The sequence below is a fragment of the Loa loa genome (assembly GCF_000183805.2).
Source record: "Loa loa unplaced genomic scaffold supercont3.149, whole genome shotgun sequence".
In the NCBI taxonomy this organism is placed as follows: Eukaryota; Metazoa; Nematoda; class Chromadorea; order Rhabditida; family Onchocercidae; genus Loa; species Loa loa.
This window is the reverse complement of record NW_018108329.1, coordinates 143,651-155,313: the sequence shown is the minus strand read 5'-3', so window position 1 is coordinate 155,313 and position 11,663 is coordinate 143,651. Positions and strand designations below refer to the sequence as shown.

Sequence of the window (11,663 nt, the reverse complement as noted above, 5' to 3'; positions counted from 1 at the left end):
CAAACAATCTTTTGACGTCACTAAATTGCAGAAATTACGAGGCAATAAAATTTGTCCTGAGGTCAGATCAACCGGCACCATTCTGCTTCCAATTTCGAGCAATGCTCGCAACCGTACATCTTCAAGTCTGGCTTCGCTCTGCTGCTTCCTCGGCATGTACTCGAGCCATTCGTTGTCTGTTTCGCTCGTTCGTTGATCCCGTCCTTCCGCAGTTTGATTTCCAATTACTCGTCCACGACGACCTAAGGTTGATCTTCCGCGAGGCATTATTTTGATGAACTAAAGCAGATCGACTGCATCGAAGAAGAAAGTTATAACAAAAACATAAAGTTATAAAACAAAAAAGTAACAAAAATTTATTTATAAGGGAGAATACAGATGTTTAAAAAAGAAAAAATTAACCATACTCACGAATAGTTTCCAAGAAATACATCAAAACCCAATAATTTGTTAAAAAATATTTCCGGAAGACAGAAAATACAACAATTAATAGATTACTAAAATTAAATCCCGTTAAAATAAAATTCATACAATATCGACCAGACAAGATGATGCATCCATGCAAATAAAATTAAGCCGATAAGGAGGATGTAAGCTAACAAAGGGGGAACACCACAGAGAGATTTCGGTGTTTTCGCACGTCCGCAGCATGAACCATACCAAATGTCAGCTAACCTCCATGATGACCATGGTGGAACTTACCAAAGCTCCTCCTCTATACATACGCTCAGAAGAAAACACTTTTTGCCTGTCACAGGTGTGACATCTATATAATACAGGTGTATAAAAACATGCGCGTATTTGAATGCAACGCGTGTCAAAATTTCAAAGCAATCAGTGAAAAACTTTAAGATGTTTACTTCATACCTTTCTCATAAGCCACAAGTTTTATAATTCTAATCAACTCTTGTGCAGTTAGCGAAGGCAAGTGGAACTTGCAATATGAAGAGATGATAATATATATGGAAATAAAGAAATGAATGCTGTTATATGATAAGAAGCGGCACTAAAGGAGTGAGGGGCGCCTACAACGACTGGACCACATTTGCAATTGGCCCCCGCAATGGGTGTATTGTTTGTGCAGCACAAAATGCATGAATTGCAACGACCTAAGTAAACTTCACCCATTAGGGTGGTATTTGCATTCTCACTAGTTCCAAGCGATATTTCCTGTCCGTTTGTCTTTATGCTTCTGTTATGCATGTGTATGTATGTATATGTAAGCTATGTACGTTGACGTTGTTTGTTCAGTGGAACAACTTCTCGAATAATATTGGATTTCTATGAAATTCACTTTAGTGGTTCACATACAGCAAAAAGACAGCCGTCATTTTGTTTATTGGTGCTGCTACTGCTACTGTTGCTGGTGTTGGTTCAAATTTTGTCAGGAACTGAGATGAGAGTAGGACGGGTGAACTGTTTAGAGTCCCAACTTGCAATTCTGGTAGCAAGATCTTTCCGTCTTTCCACTTGGAGATTTCCGAAGAGGACAAATTTCACAAAACCGTGCCATGGACTTGCTTGACAACGTATATAAAAATTCAAATTCCAACTGTTCACAAACCCTGCAATGCCATCAAGGACAGCAACATTTTCGAGAATTTAGGTTCCGCTGTGAGAACGAAAAGAGAGAGGAGACGGAGAAGCGAGAGAGGGGGCAAAATGATAGACTCGTCCCGCAATGCCATAGCTTGCTTGCCAAGATAAACACAACACTGCTATTCGCTTGCAGTGAATGAGTGAGTGAGTGTTACGGCAGTTCAATGTTTACGTCGTAACTTATTTCGGGAATATCTTTTGACTCCCTTTTCACTTCCTCTCTTACCATATCCCTTCTCCTCTTCTCACACTATTTCACAAATGAAATTTCAACGATTATTTGTAAGCTTCACGCAATATTTTTTCTTTTTATCCATCCAACAATTGCGCATTCTGAACTTCTTACTTTGCCACATGCCAATGCATTTGCAGGGAAGGAATCCTTTCTTGTACGGAAAAGAAAGAAAGAGGAAAGAGGAGAATGCTGTGTGATTGTATCGTCTGTTCGTGGCAGATAATGAGTATATTAATACTCTCCCTCTCCCTATCACTGGTCTAAATTCATCTTGACATCTTGGTGACCTCTACTTCCACGCACTCTCTTATCATCCAAACCAAAATGAAATTAAAGCAGACATGGTTGTAACAGCAGTGCTGGAAGTGTCATCACTCGTTGTCTGCATGTATCGTCGCTGTTACTTTCCCTTTCTCTGCACTTACCAGCAAATGATTGAAGAAAGAGTTAAAGAAAGAAAGAAAAGAGGAGGAGACTCAACGTGCCTCGATTACTATGTTAGATAGAAGGAACAGCGGCGCGGTGGGTGCTGAAAAACCATCCTCCAAACATACTCCTCCTCCCGTTCTTTTCCCCGCATTTCATGTCTTGATAGGGAGAGGGGGAGAGAGACATGCAATGGTGCGTATGGCATTCGACATGCTATTGCATAAATTCGTCATCGACTCGGTGAATATATTCTTTCGATGGTTTGAAATCTGTCGCAGCGTTATGCTGTAGGATGATTAGATGGAAGTGTGAGGGAGAAAATGAAAGAGAGGGATAGAGAGAACCGTTCCCATTGAGTCAGTGAGGATAGTTTGTTGTGTAGGCATCCGACATAATCAACCATCAGTCAGCCAACGATGTCATTGCGTTATACTAGTTGGATGCGTGCGTGCGTGCATGCATGTCTTCCTGTCACTCTCATCTCAATGCTTGCTATACACAAGTCCACACACAGAAAGAAAGGAAAAGAGAGAGAAAGACAAAGAGCGCCTGCCTTACTCCCCTCCCTCCTTCCTCTTACGGCTTACAACCGACTGCCATTCCGAAAAAAGTTCGCAATTAAAGAAGCAGCGATGAGTACTTGCAACAAAATGCAATTAGTGCTCCGTTTACTGAGCTTTAACCGCCGCATCGACATGCACGCCGCGCGATGCATTGCGCTACCTTGCGCGGTATGCTAATTTACCCCATTTCTACTATTTTTAACCTCTTTGAAGGACATTCGATTTCTGTTAATTCATTAATCTAAATAATTCGAAGGACACATAAGGAGTGATATTAAATAGTCACGTTGCTGCCCTTTTATAATTCAATTCTGGCGATAGTTTATCTCGGGACGGTTAATTTACTACCAACAAACAACCCCCTCATACGGGGTGTTCCGCAACCATCACCATTGATCCGAGGAATCACGGCGGCACTCATAATATACTTCCTCATCAACAATTAATTTCCGCACTTTTACAGGTAACCACTTTTGTGCAACTTTTTTTTTCTTACGGTGCTATCACACTGCGGAAAAATTAATCTTCGGAAAGATCACATTTATTGCATCATATAATACCTTTAACAAGTGATCCTCGTGAATTATGATTTGTCTGCTTAGTGTTTCCGTTGATGTTTCTAATATTATGCGTAACCTTCGACCTCAGCGGATACCAGTTTCTGAATAGGTCGCTTTGAAGCATAATGAGATAATGAAGAAATCGTAGTCAGAACCGAACTGTATGGGTTGTGTATCAGTTCTATTCACTCTTCTTACTAGTCTACCGCGGAAGTTATGAGCATGCAATGAATATCAGTTAGCATAAGGAAAGTCTTGCGGCTTTACTTAGACTTTAACCGTCATTGTTTAAAGTAAGTGCCAAGTTCTCTGCGAGTTCGAACTTCCAGCGCCGTTGGCATGGCTTCAAATATATATGTTTGTTGTGAGAATTTGATAGATTCCCGAAAACTGGATATTATTTTTTTCCCTTTTTATATTTCAGCGATTATTTGGGGTTGTTTCGTTAAACTCTATGTCAATATCGTCTTCGCTGGGGAGTTCTTTAGTTGTTATCTGTACTTTCCGGGTTCAGTATGTTATATTTTTACTGTCGCTGTCTGAATATTCGTGTTGGGTAATGCTGGATTACGGTTTAATGGATTGCATGGGAAGTATTTATGTTAGGTCGTGTGTGACATGTGCTCATCAAGATTCTTGCTGATCACAAATCGTATTGGCTATTTTGGAGGAAAGGAGAAAGGGTTGGACACCTCCTTCCCATGCGAGATTGGGAGAGTCGAGGCTCTTGAGGAAGAAGGAAGGGCCCTGAAGGACGATGAGTCGGCTTCTGAAAGGCGAGGAGGGCAACAGTGTGGGTAGGTGAGAGTTAGGGAATGCTTGAGTGAAATGGAATGAATGCGCCCGATTGTGGATCGCTGGAACATTCAGTTGGTTCGAGGTGGGTGGGTGACGCTCTTCTGCAGCGTCCCTGTCCGTTTCCCTCAAAACTCACACAAACATCTCTCATTCGAGCAACTTTGTGAAAAGGGTGGGGATGAAAGAAAGAGAAATGGAAAAGAATAGCAGAAACACAGGCTCCTGCGAGAAGCACCGTGATTACATATAATTTGTGGTGATGTGTGTAAGTGATTACAAAGTTTGGTGGATTTACATATATAACATATATGACAGTTTAGTGTAGTAATTATGTTCTCAGAGTTCGTCCATCTGATGGGGGAAAATCGGTCTTTGCTTTCGTGAATTTAAGTTCCTGTCCAACCTTTTCCTATTTTGAATTGTGTTCAGATAAGGTTCACTCCAATCTCTTAAGGGGTAGCGGATTGCAGTAGCAACAAATATAAATAATACGTTTGGAAAGACTTAGAATTGTGGTAGTGTAAGCAGCGGCAAGATTTGAACGAAGACGAGATCGTTTTGAAAGAACTGGTACTTAAAGGCTGGATTCCATCTTTTTTCTTACAGCTGCCATGCATTGGTTAAAAAGGATATTTTTTATCGCTAATCAGTAGTATACTATTTCTAATCCAACTAGTTTGTTCAATTACAAAATGTTTTCAAATTTAAATATAGTGTATTCATTTGTGGAACATAGGTTTTGCAGATCTGATGAGAGCCGTCATGAAAATTGCTCGATGACCTTGACGAATTGCTCTCAGCGCGTCTGTGTGCATGTATGTACGCATGAAGTTATGCACCGTCGATACTATTGAGAACACACATACACACTGCTTTCGCATAATTCAATTTCGAAAACTTTCAGAATATGCTTGAGTAGGTCATATCGTATCTGATGCACGTCTGCAAGAATAATTTGCACAACAATACGACACTTCGATTCTTCATCCATAAGCATTTATGCTCACTGACTTCACATTTCTAGACTATTTGAATCGTTATATTGAATTCTTAAGTAGTGGCACGTGCAATATTTGGCAGTTGAAAATGTTCGAGTTATTATAGGGTAGAATTATAACGAAAAGTTGTGATGATAAAGGATTGGTTCGCATTATGAATGTGTTGTTCAATAGTAGATGACTAATAATATTCATCAAGTGCACATTTCCTATCTTCCACTTGTTGATCCTGTGTTTTGCCACGTACCCAGAACGAACGCATCGATGAAAAGCGACTGTTTCAGTCTTCAGTAAGCTCTTTCCCTTAGTTCTTTACGCTGACACAGGAGCCCTTGCGCCTCTTACATGTCTGCTTTTAATGGCATGAGTCTTCCCTTACAGTTTAGTTTCCACATTCAGTGATATTAACAACAAAGATGGGTTACCCGAATGATTTAAATTGTGTTTTAAGTATTAGTTGGAAGCAAAGATGGGTTCTATTGGTGGCAGCGAATAGGACGATTGGTTGGTATGGTACCACAAACTGGATGATAGATAGAAAAGTAGGCTTCTGTTTGTAATACTACTGTTGATGCTATTTCAAGTGTTGATCTAGAGAAACAAAAGTAATGACGCTAGTGACGGTGATTTTGCGATGCAAAATGTGCAGTTAACAAACAACTGACACACTTATAAGTATATACATATAAATGTAAATATAAGTATAAACACATATACATATATATAATTTTTGTTTCTATATTGATATTACAGATTAGGTAAATAACCGATAGATAAACGCAAAAGAAAAGCAACGAAATGAAGCGCACATTACCCCCATTCGTAACTTATAGATCATAATATTTGTTCCATAACCACTTATCACTGTCATTGTGTATTTGTGTGTGCGCACGTGTGTGTGTGTGTATGTGTGTGTGTGTGTGTGCGTGTGTGTGTGTGTGTGTGCGTGTGTGGGTGTGGGTGTGTGTGTGTGAGTGTGGGTTGGTATGTTAATGTACACAAGTTACTAACGCTCAAGCAAATCCATCATAATAGCGAAGTAACAACACAAAACACACATACATAGCATCAGACGAGGACACTGGAAAAGAGAAGTGATAGGGTGACAGAAGATGGACGGGAGGACAAAAAGACCAAATGCGATACCTTCCTGCTGGCTGTCTCAACCGTATATGAACGATGTATTAGAACTTTCTTTGCGTTCACTAGAAGGTCACCAAATTCGAGTGTCTATAATCCATATAATTGTTGGTTCATCCGTTCACTTTCCTCACACAATTATTATGGGTGAACTGCAAGTAGGAAGTAATAGTTTGCGTTTCGGTTTGCATATGGGTAATCACGTTATCACTTCACAGATGCCAGTTGTCGAATGTGATCCACTATACTACTTCGTCAGTGTGGTTACAGCCAGTCTTCAGTTTATGCGGTCTTTTTTTGCTGCATTTCCAAAGAAATATTTGTAATTATTTCTAGCTTGTGTCCATGCTCTACCTATGTTTGGTCCAGCCTAAATTTTTTGATATTTACAGAAATAGTTTGCAGCTAGAACAAGCTGGCTCATCAAATTGGCGGATGAAAGAAGAGCAGCCGCTTGATTTTGCGGGACCAACAACTGTTTCATCAGCTTTGTCAAATAATAACCGAGCAACACAGCCAACAGTGGCAAGCACTCATCCTTCTACAACAATTTGCCAAGGATGCCTGGAGATCAAAAAGTAGGGTCTGGAACTCTATTTTATTGCATTTTATTTCCGAGATTCGTCCAGTCATTTCAACTTATTAAGTAGTTATTATATGCATGCAGATCGGCATGATGACAACGCAGTTATCATTAATGTAATGAATTCATGAAAGAAATAAATCGTAAGTCATCTAAAATAAAATGCTTAGTAACGAGCATAGGTGTAGTAGATTAGAAGCTAAAATTTGGTAGGGTTTTCTAAAATTTGGTAGCTTAATAACTCACAGTGTGATTTGGAACAGTTCTATTAATTTATGTTTGTCTAGATTTGTGCTTCTTTAATTTCTCCGTCTTTGATTTTCCTTACTTTTCCCTTTGTATTTGCACTTTTGTTATTGGAAATGGAGGAGTATTAAGAATCGCTTGGTACTCAATTTTCCATATTGACAGGTTCAACTCCGAATTCGGGCTGTCAACTTTTAAACTGTTTCTCTGTTGAACCTCCACGATTTTCCATAAAGTTGACGCATTTTTCATAAAATAGGGTATTATTAGGTCGCATGCCAGGGACAGTATTTCTACAGTGTTTTCGAAGTTCTAAAAAAGTGTTGGTTTTCCGCCACTTTGATACCCCAAGATTGTTTTATACTATAAAGTGAAAATGTTCATTATAAGTAAGCTGTACCCAGAAACATGAAACGTTCCAATCTCTGAAGCTTTCTCCCGTTTCAACTGAACAAGATATGTTTATTTACATCAATAGTATGTTGAATATTTCAACTTCCAGAGAAGTGCAAGAAATGAAACAGCATTTCGAGAGGAATATGCAAGCTCTTATCAATCAGGTTTGCGCTGCAACCGGTGGTGAACTGGGAAATACTCTGGCGAGCTCTTCGTCAACTCCTCGGAAGAATGCAGTAACTCCTGAATGTCCCGTTGCATTGAGGCCATTACCTACGTGTCAGTTTGTTTTATAAATTTCGGAAAGTCAAAGTTTGTAACCTTTCTAGCAGTTCTACTTTCTTCTTGGAAGGTTATACCATCTTTTGATGGTGTTTTTCCATTTGAAGCCATTCACTTTTTCACTGGACTTCTTCAGTGCCAAGCCCATTGTTACAATGGAATCCATGGCTCTTTCCATCACTGTTACAACAAACGAGTCCAATTTTGCCACCGAATCTACAGGAACAGCTACAGCTTGGTTCAGTGAAAAGATGGAATTCATCTGGTCTCGATCGAAAATGCGACTCAAATGGTAATCCTTAAAAATCGAATAATGAAGACCTTCCAGTCGAATTTATAACAGTACTTCCTAATATTGCTATAGGATGGTTTATTCGGAAACAGTATATGATGCGTCCATTTAATGTTTTTTACAGTAACTGTAAAAGATATTTACTGAATAAAATGGATGCTCTCCTAATAGGTAGGAACGTCGTGCCAGCAATTTTTGTACACTGTAATCAAATAAATCAAGTAATTTAGTTTTCATCATTTCGGATACGGTTCTTTATCTGGACCTTTTTCCTTGAAATATTGATTTCTCTTTTCTTTTTTTTTATCCGAAACATGAAAATAATTCGTTGTTCAAATGAAGCAATATGTTTTGATGTTCTCAGTGAAAATATTATTCAGGTGATGCACAAATTGATCCCGTAAGCATTGACAACAACAACGATATATGCTCAGCGCCCGTTTCTGCTACTACCAAGAGTGTCATTAGCAATACCGATGTTAGTTTCGGATCGGGGATTTTTTTAAATGTTTTTGTCGATATGTTTACACTGGAAATGATCTGGTAATCGAAAAGATGTACTTTTTTGTTTCCTCAGAGCTTCAGGTATTAAGACCGGTTTTAACAAGGCTCTAGGGTGGGAAGGTCCTTGCAAATCACTCTATAATTATATATTATTTGTGTGTGTATTTTAATAAAGATTAACACATTATTTGCGAACTCTATGTCTTATGCAGTTATTGATACTTTTCGATTGCTTTGCAGAATGCAGCGCATGTGTTCGCCTCGAAGTTAGATTCCCTCTCTTCACTCAATCCTTTGCTTCTACAACAACAGTTGTTACAACAGCTGGTTGTGAATGGTCAGGGCCATTTAGGACAGTCGTCATCAACGCAGTTGCATCACATACAACAGCAAACACGGCAAGAACAACAGTCTAAACAGGATCATCCTACACAAGTTCACCTAAGTTCCGCGAATGTCGTTGATCAAACAGTATGTTATTTTAACTGAACATTTACTCCATTCAAATAAACTTTATAGAATCTAGTTTTTTCTCAGGACTCAAGTATTGGTGCATAAAACGGTCTCATTTGGGGTTATTTTTTACGAACTGCTTTACCAACAATTTAAGTAAATGTACTTGACGAGGGAATCGTAGTAGTGAAATTCTAAGATAGCTTTAACGAAGTAGATTTGGTTTTTAAAAGAATTGTTTCAGCTAAGCTGTGGTCTTCCGGCTCATCTGGAAACATTAACTGGACGGAATCAACAAGCCCATCAACACTTGGTTCAGCAGATGTTAAACAGTAATCAGAGTTCGCAAAATACATTAGTACGACAGCAACGTCAACATCTTACTACTGCTTCACCATGTCGAAAGGTATTTAATGTATCCTGCAGAAGTGTTCTGAATGCTTTGACTTTTGAACTTTTGTACAAGCCCTTTGAACTGCTGTCATTTATGATGGAATTTATTTGTTTTTGTCAAATTAGTTTTTTTTCCAGAAGCCTGTGTCAGATGACTATGTGAAGTTCATACGTCAGAAGGGCATTTCTCAAAGCAGCATTTCAGATATAAAAATTCCGGTGCCCCAAGCTTATCTTTCAGATCCAGGTTAGTAATGATTGCTTCATAATTTCGAGCAAATCTGGGATCTGTTTCAAGTCGCTTTGAAATGGTTTGGTGAGAATTCTTTCATTTCAACACCTTTTCAGGTTTTACACCTTGTAGCGAAGAACAGATAATTCATCAGTTTCATCAGAATCGTCGCTGTGATGACGATGTGCGTAAGGCAATGGCCTTTCTTTCGAAAATGTTGGCCGAAAAGCGGGTATTTGGTACCAAGTTAATGGCACAAACGACCGTTGCTGGTCCAAATCATTCAACTTACAAGAATCTTCCTGAAGAAGGAATTCACTATATTGCTTGTAAGTTTTTAAAACATGGTGGATTCCAACAAATTTAGAATTAGAGCGAATTAAATAATTCTTTTATATATCAGTCCATGAAACTGTCACGTTGCAGATGTGTGTCGTAAAGTGATGATGCATCGAATCCCTAATGAGGATGAATTTTGGGAAGTGTTTCGCGATGTGACACGTAAACTAGCCGCTCGTTGTCGGCGTGTGCGGCATTCGAAGAAGACAAGAAGTGAAGAACGTGATGCCAAACGACTTCGTGAAAGTAGTGCTATAGAGCATCATCGTCATCATCATTTGCAAATTAGTACCACGGATGCTGTTGTTGTTGATAATGATGCTTTAAAAACTGCTGCTCCGCTCGTTTCCAATTTGAAAGGTAATGCGACTGATACTTTTAATACAGCTCTGGAGCATCGTTTGCAAGTTAATGAGGAACACCTGAAAGGCATCCAAAGTACCCCTTTACAGGCCTCATTTAAGCCTGACACTAGCGTTGCCTAATATCTCTTTGCTTTTGTTCTAATTTAGGACATGGAACGATTTAACTCATCAATTTTTTTTTCTTGATATCTTGTCTTTTCAGTATATTTTAAACCACAGTTTCCAGCTCCAGTTATGTAATTGTTAATCAGATTAATAATAACGGTGACTGTTGCTAGTTGGAACCAGTAGCGAATTAGAGATTCTCCTTCCTGGAATTTTAAATCCGTGTTCAGGTAGAAAACATTTTCTGCTAGTTAAACTTGGCACACAACAAACAAGTCAATTTTTTCGGCAGTCGCACTAATGACTTGTTGATTTGTGCTGTTTTTTAGCATGCGACCAACTGTGGTGCTGCTTGTTACTGTTCACCTCTTTGTTCTTTTCAGGGATGTTTTTTAACCAAGTTACGATTCTTTTGTTTTCTTGACTTCACCTCAGGTGTTTTTTCCACTTCAGGTACCAACTCAGGTCCATTTTTCTTATCTATTTTTCGTTCTTTTTGAATTTATCATTAGACCAGTTTTGCAGAAAATTGTATATTAGATTCAAACTAATTTTTTAACAAATTCTTCGCATTTTCCTTCGCGAATGCTTTGCTCTGTTCAGTTGAACAAACTCGGTGTGTTCTTTTATATTTCATTATGCTATCATTATGTTATGATTTGTTGGAATTTTTTATCATTTGCTTTTACCCCGTTACGAAAAACGTCAACAGGCCAAACTGAAGTTCGAAGATACTTACCAGAAACATTTTTCGAATTCCTTGGAAGCGAATACCCAGGTTTCATATTCTCCTTTCAATCTTTCATTGTTGGTGCATACATAATGCTCAAATGGATTACTTTTCGATTAAATAAGTAATCGATCTTAGTGATCGATTCCTTACCTGATGGTCGGACTTTAATTTAACAAACCTATATCACACTTTATTTATCGTTTGTTTCATTTCTTCCTCCATTAACTCTCATGCCTTTCTTTATTTTACTGACTCTTTAATGGATTGTGATATTTTGACCTTGCATATCTGGAGATTTGCTAGAAGTTAATTAATCCTACCAGGATTCCTTACTCATTTGGCTATACATTGTTTGTACCCGGAATAGGACCGTGAATGGTCTGTTTTCGGTGAGTGGGAAACTACCATAACTGTCATG

General features: G+C 38.7%; 3 protein-coding genes across 3 annotated transcripts; 2 read left to right on the top strand and 1 right to left on the bottom strand.

Annotated features, from left to right (window-relative positions):
- Positions 1-72: 72 nt before the first annotated feature.
- LOAG_08866 (hypothetical protein) lies at positions 73-399 on the bottom strand (the record flags this gene model as incomplete). Its single annotated transcript, XM_003144396.2, has 1 exon — positions 73-399. A coding segment is annotated over exon 1 (195 nt), but the record flags the coding sequence as incomplete, so codon positions are not given.
- A 2,280-nt stretch (positions 400-2,679) lies between these two features.
- On the top strand, positions 2,680-4,187 carry LOAG_08865 (hypothetical protein; the record flags this gene model as incomplete). The annotated part of the gene is made up of 2 exons (XM_003144395.1): positions 2,680-2,994; positions 3,993-4,187. 2 exons carry the CDS (start codon positions 2,680-2,682, stop codon positions 4,185-4,187), a joined length of 510 nt encoding a protein of 169 aa, XP_003144443.1.
- LOAG_17908 (hypothetical protein) lies at positions 3,268-11,229 on the top strand. The gene is made up of 10 exons (XM_020450573.1): positions 3,268-3,289; positions 6,728-6,900; positions 7,654-7,826; positions 7,966-8,121; positions 8,502-8,599; positions 8,866-9,096; positions 9,323-9,484; positions 9,610-9,718; positions 9,820-10,032; positions 10,130-11,229. Exons 2-10 carry the CDS (start codon positions 6,758-6,760, stop codon positions 10,525-10,527), a joined length of 1,683 nt encoding a protein of 560 aa, XP_020305735.1. The 5' UTR covers positions 3,268-3,289; positions 6,728-6,757; the 3' UTR covers positions 10,528-11,229.
- Positions 11,230-11,663: the final 434 nt, after the last annotated feature.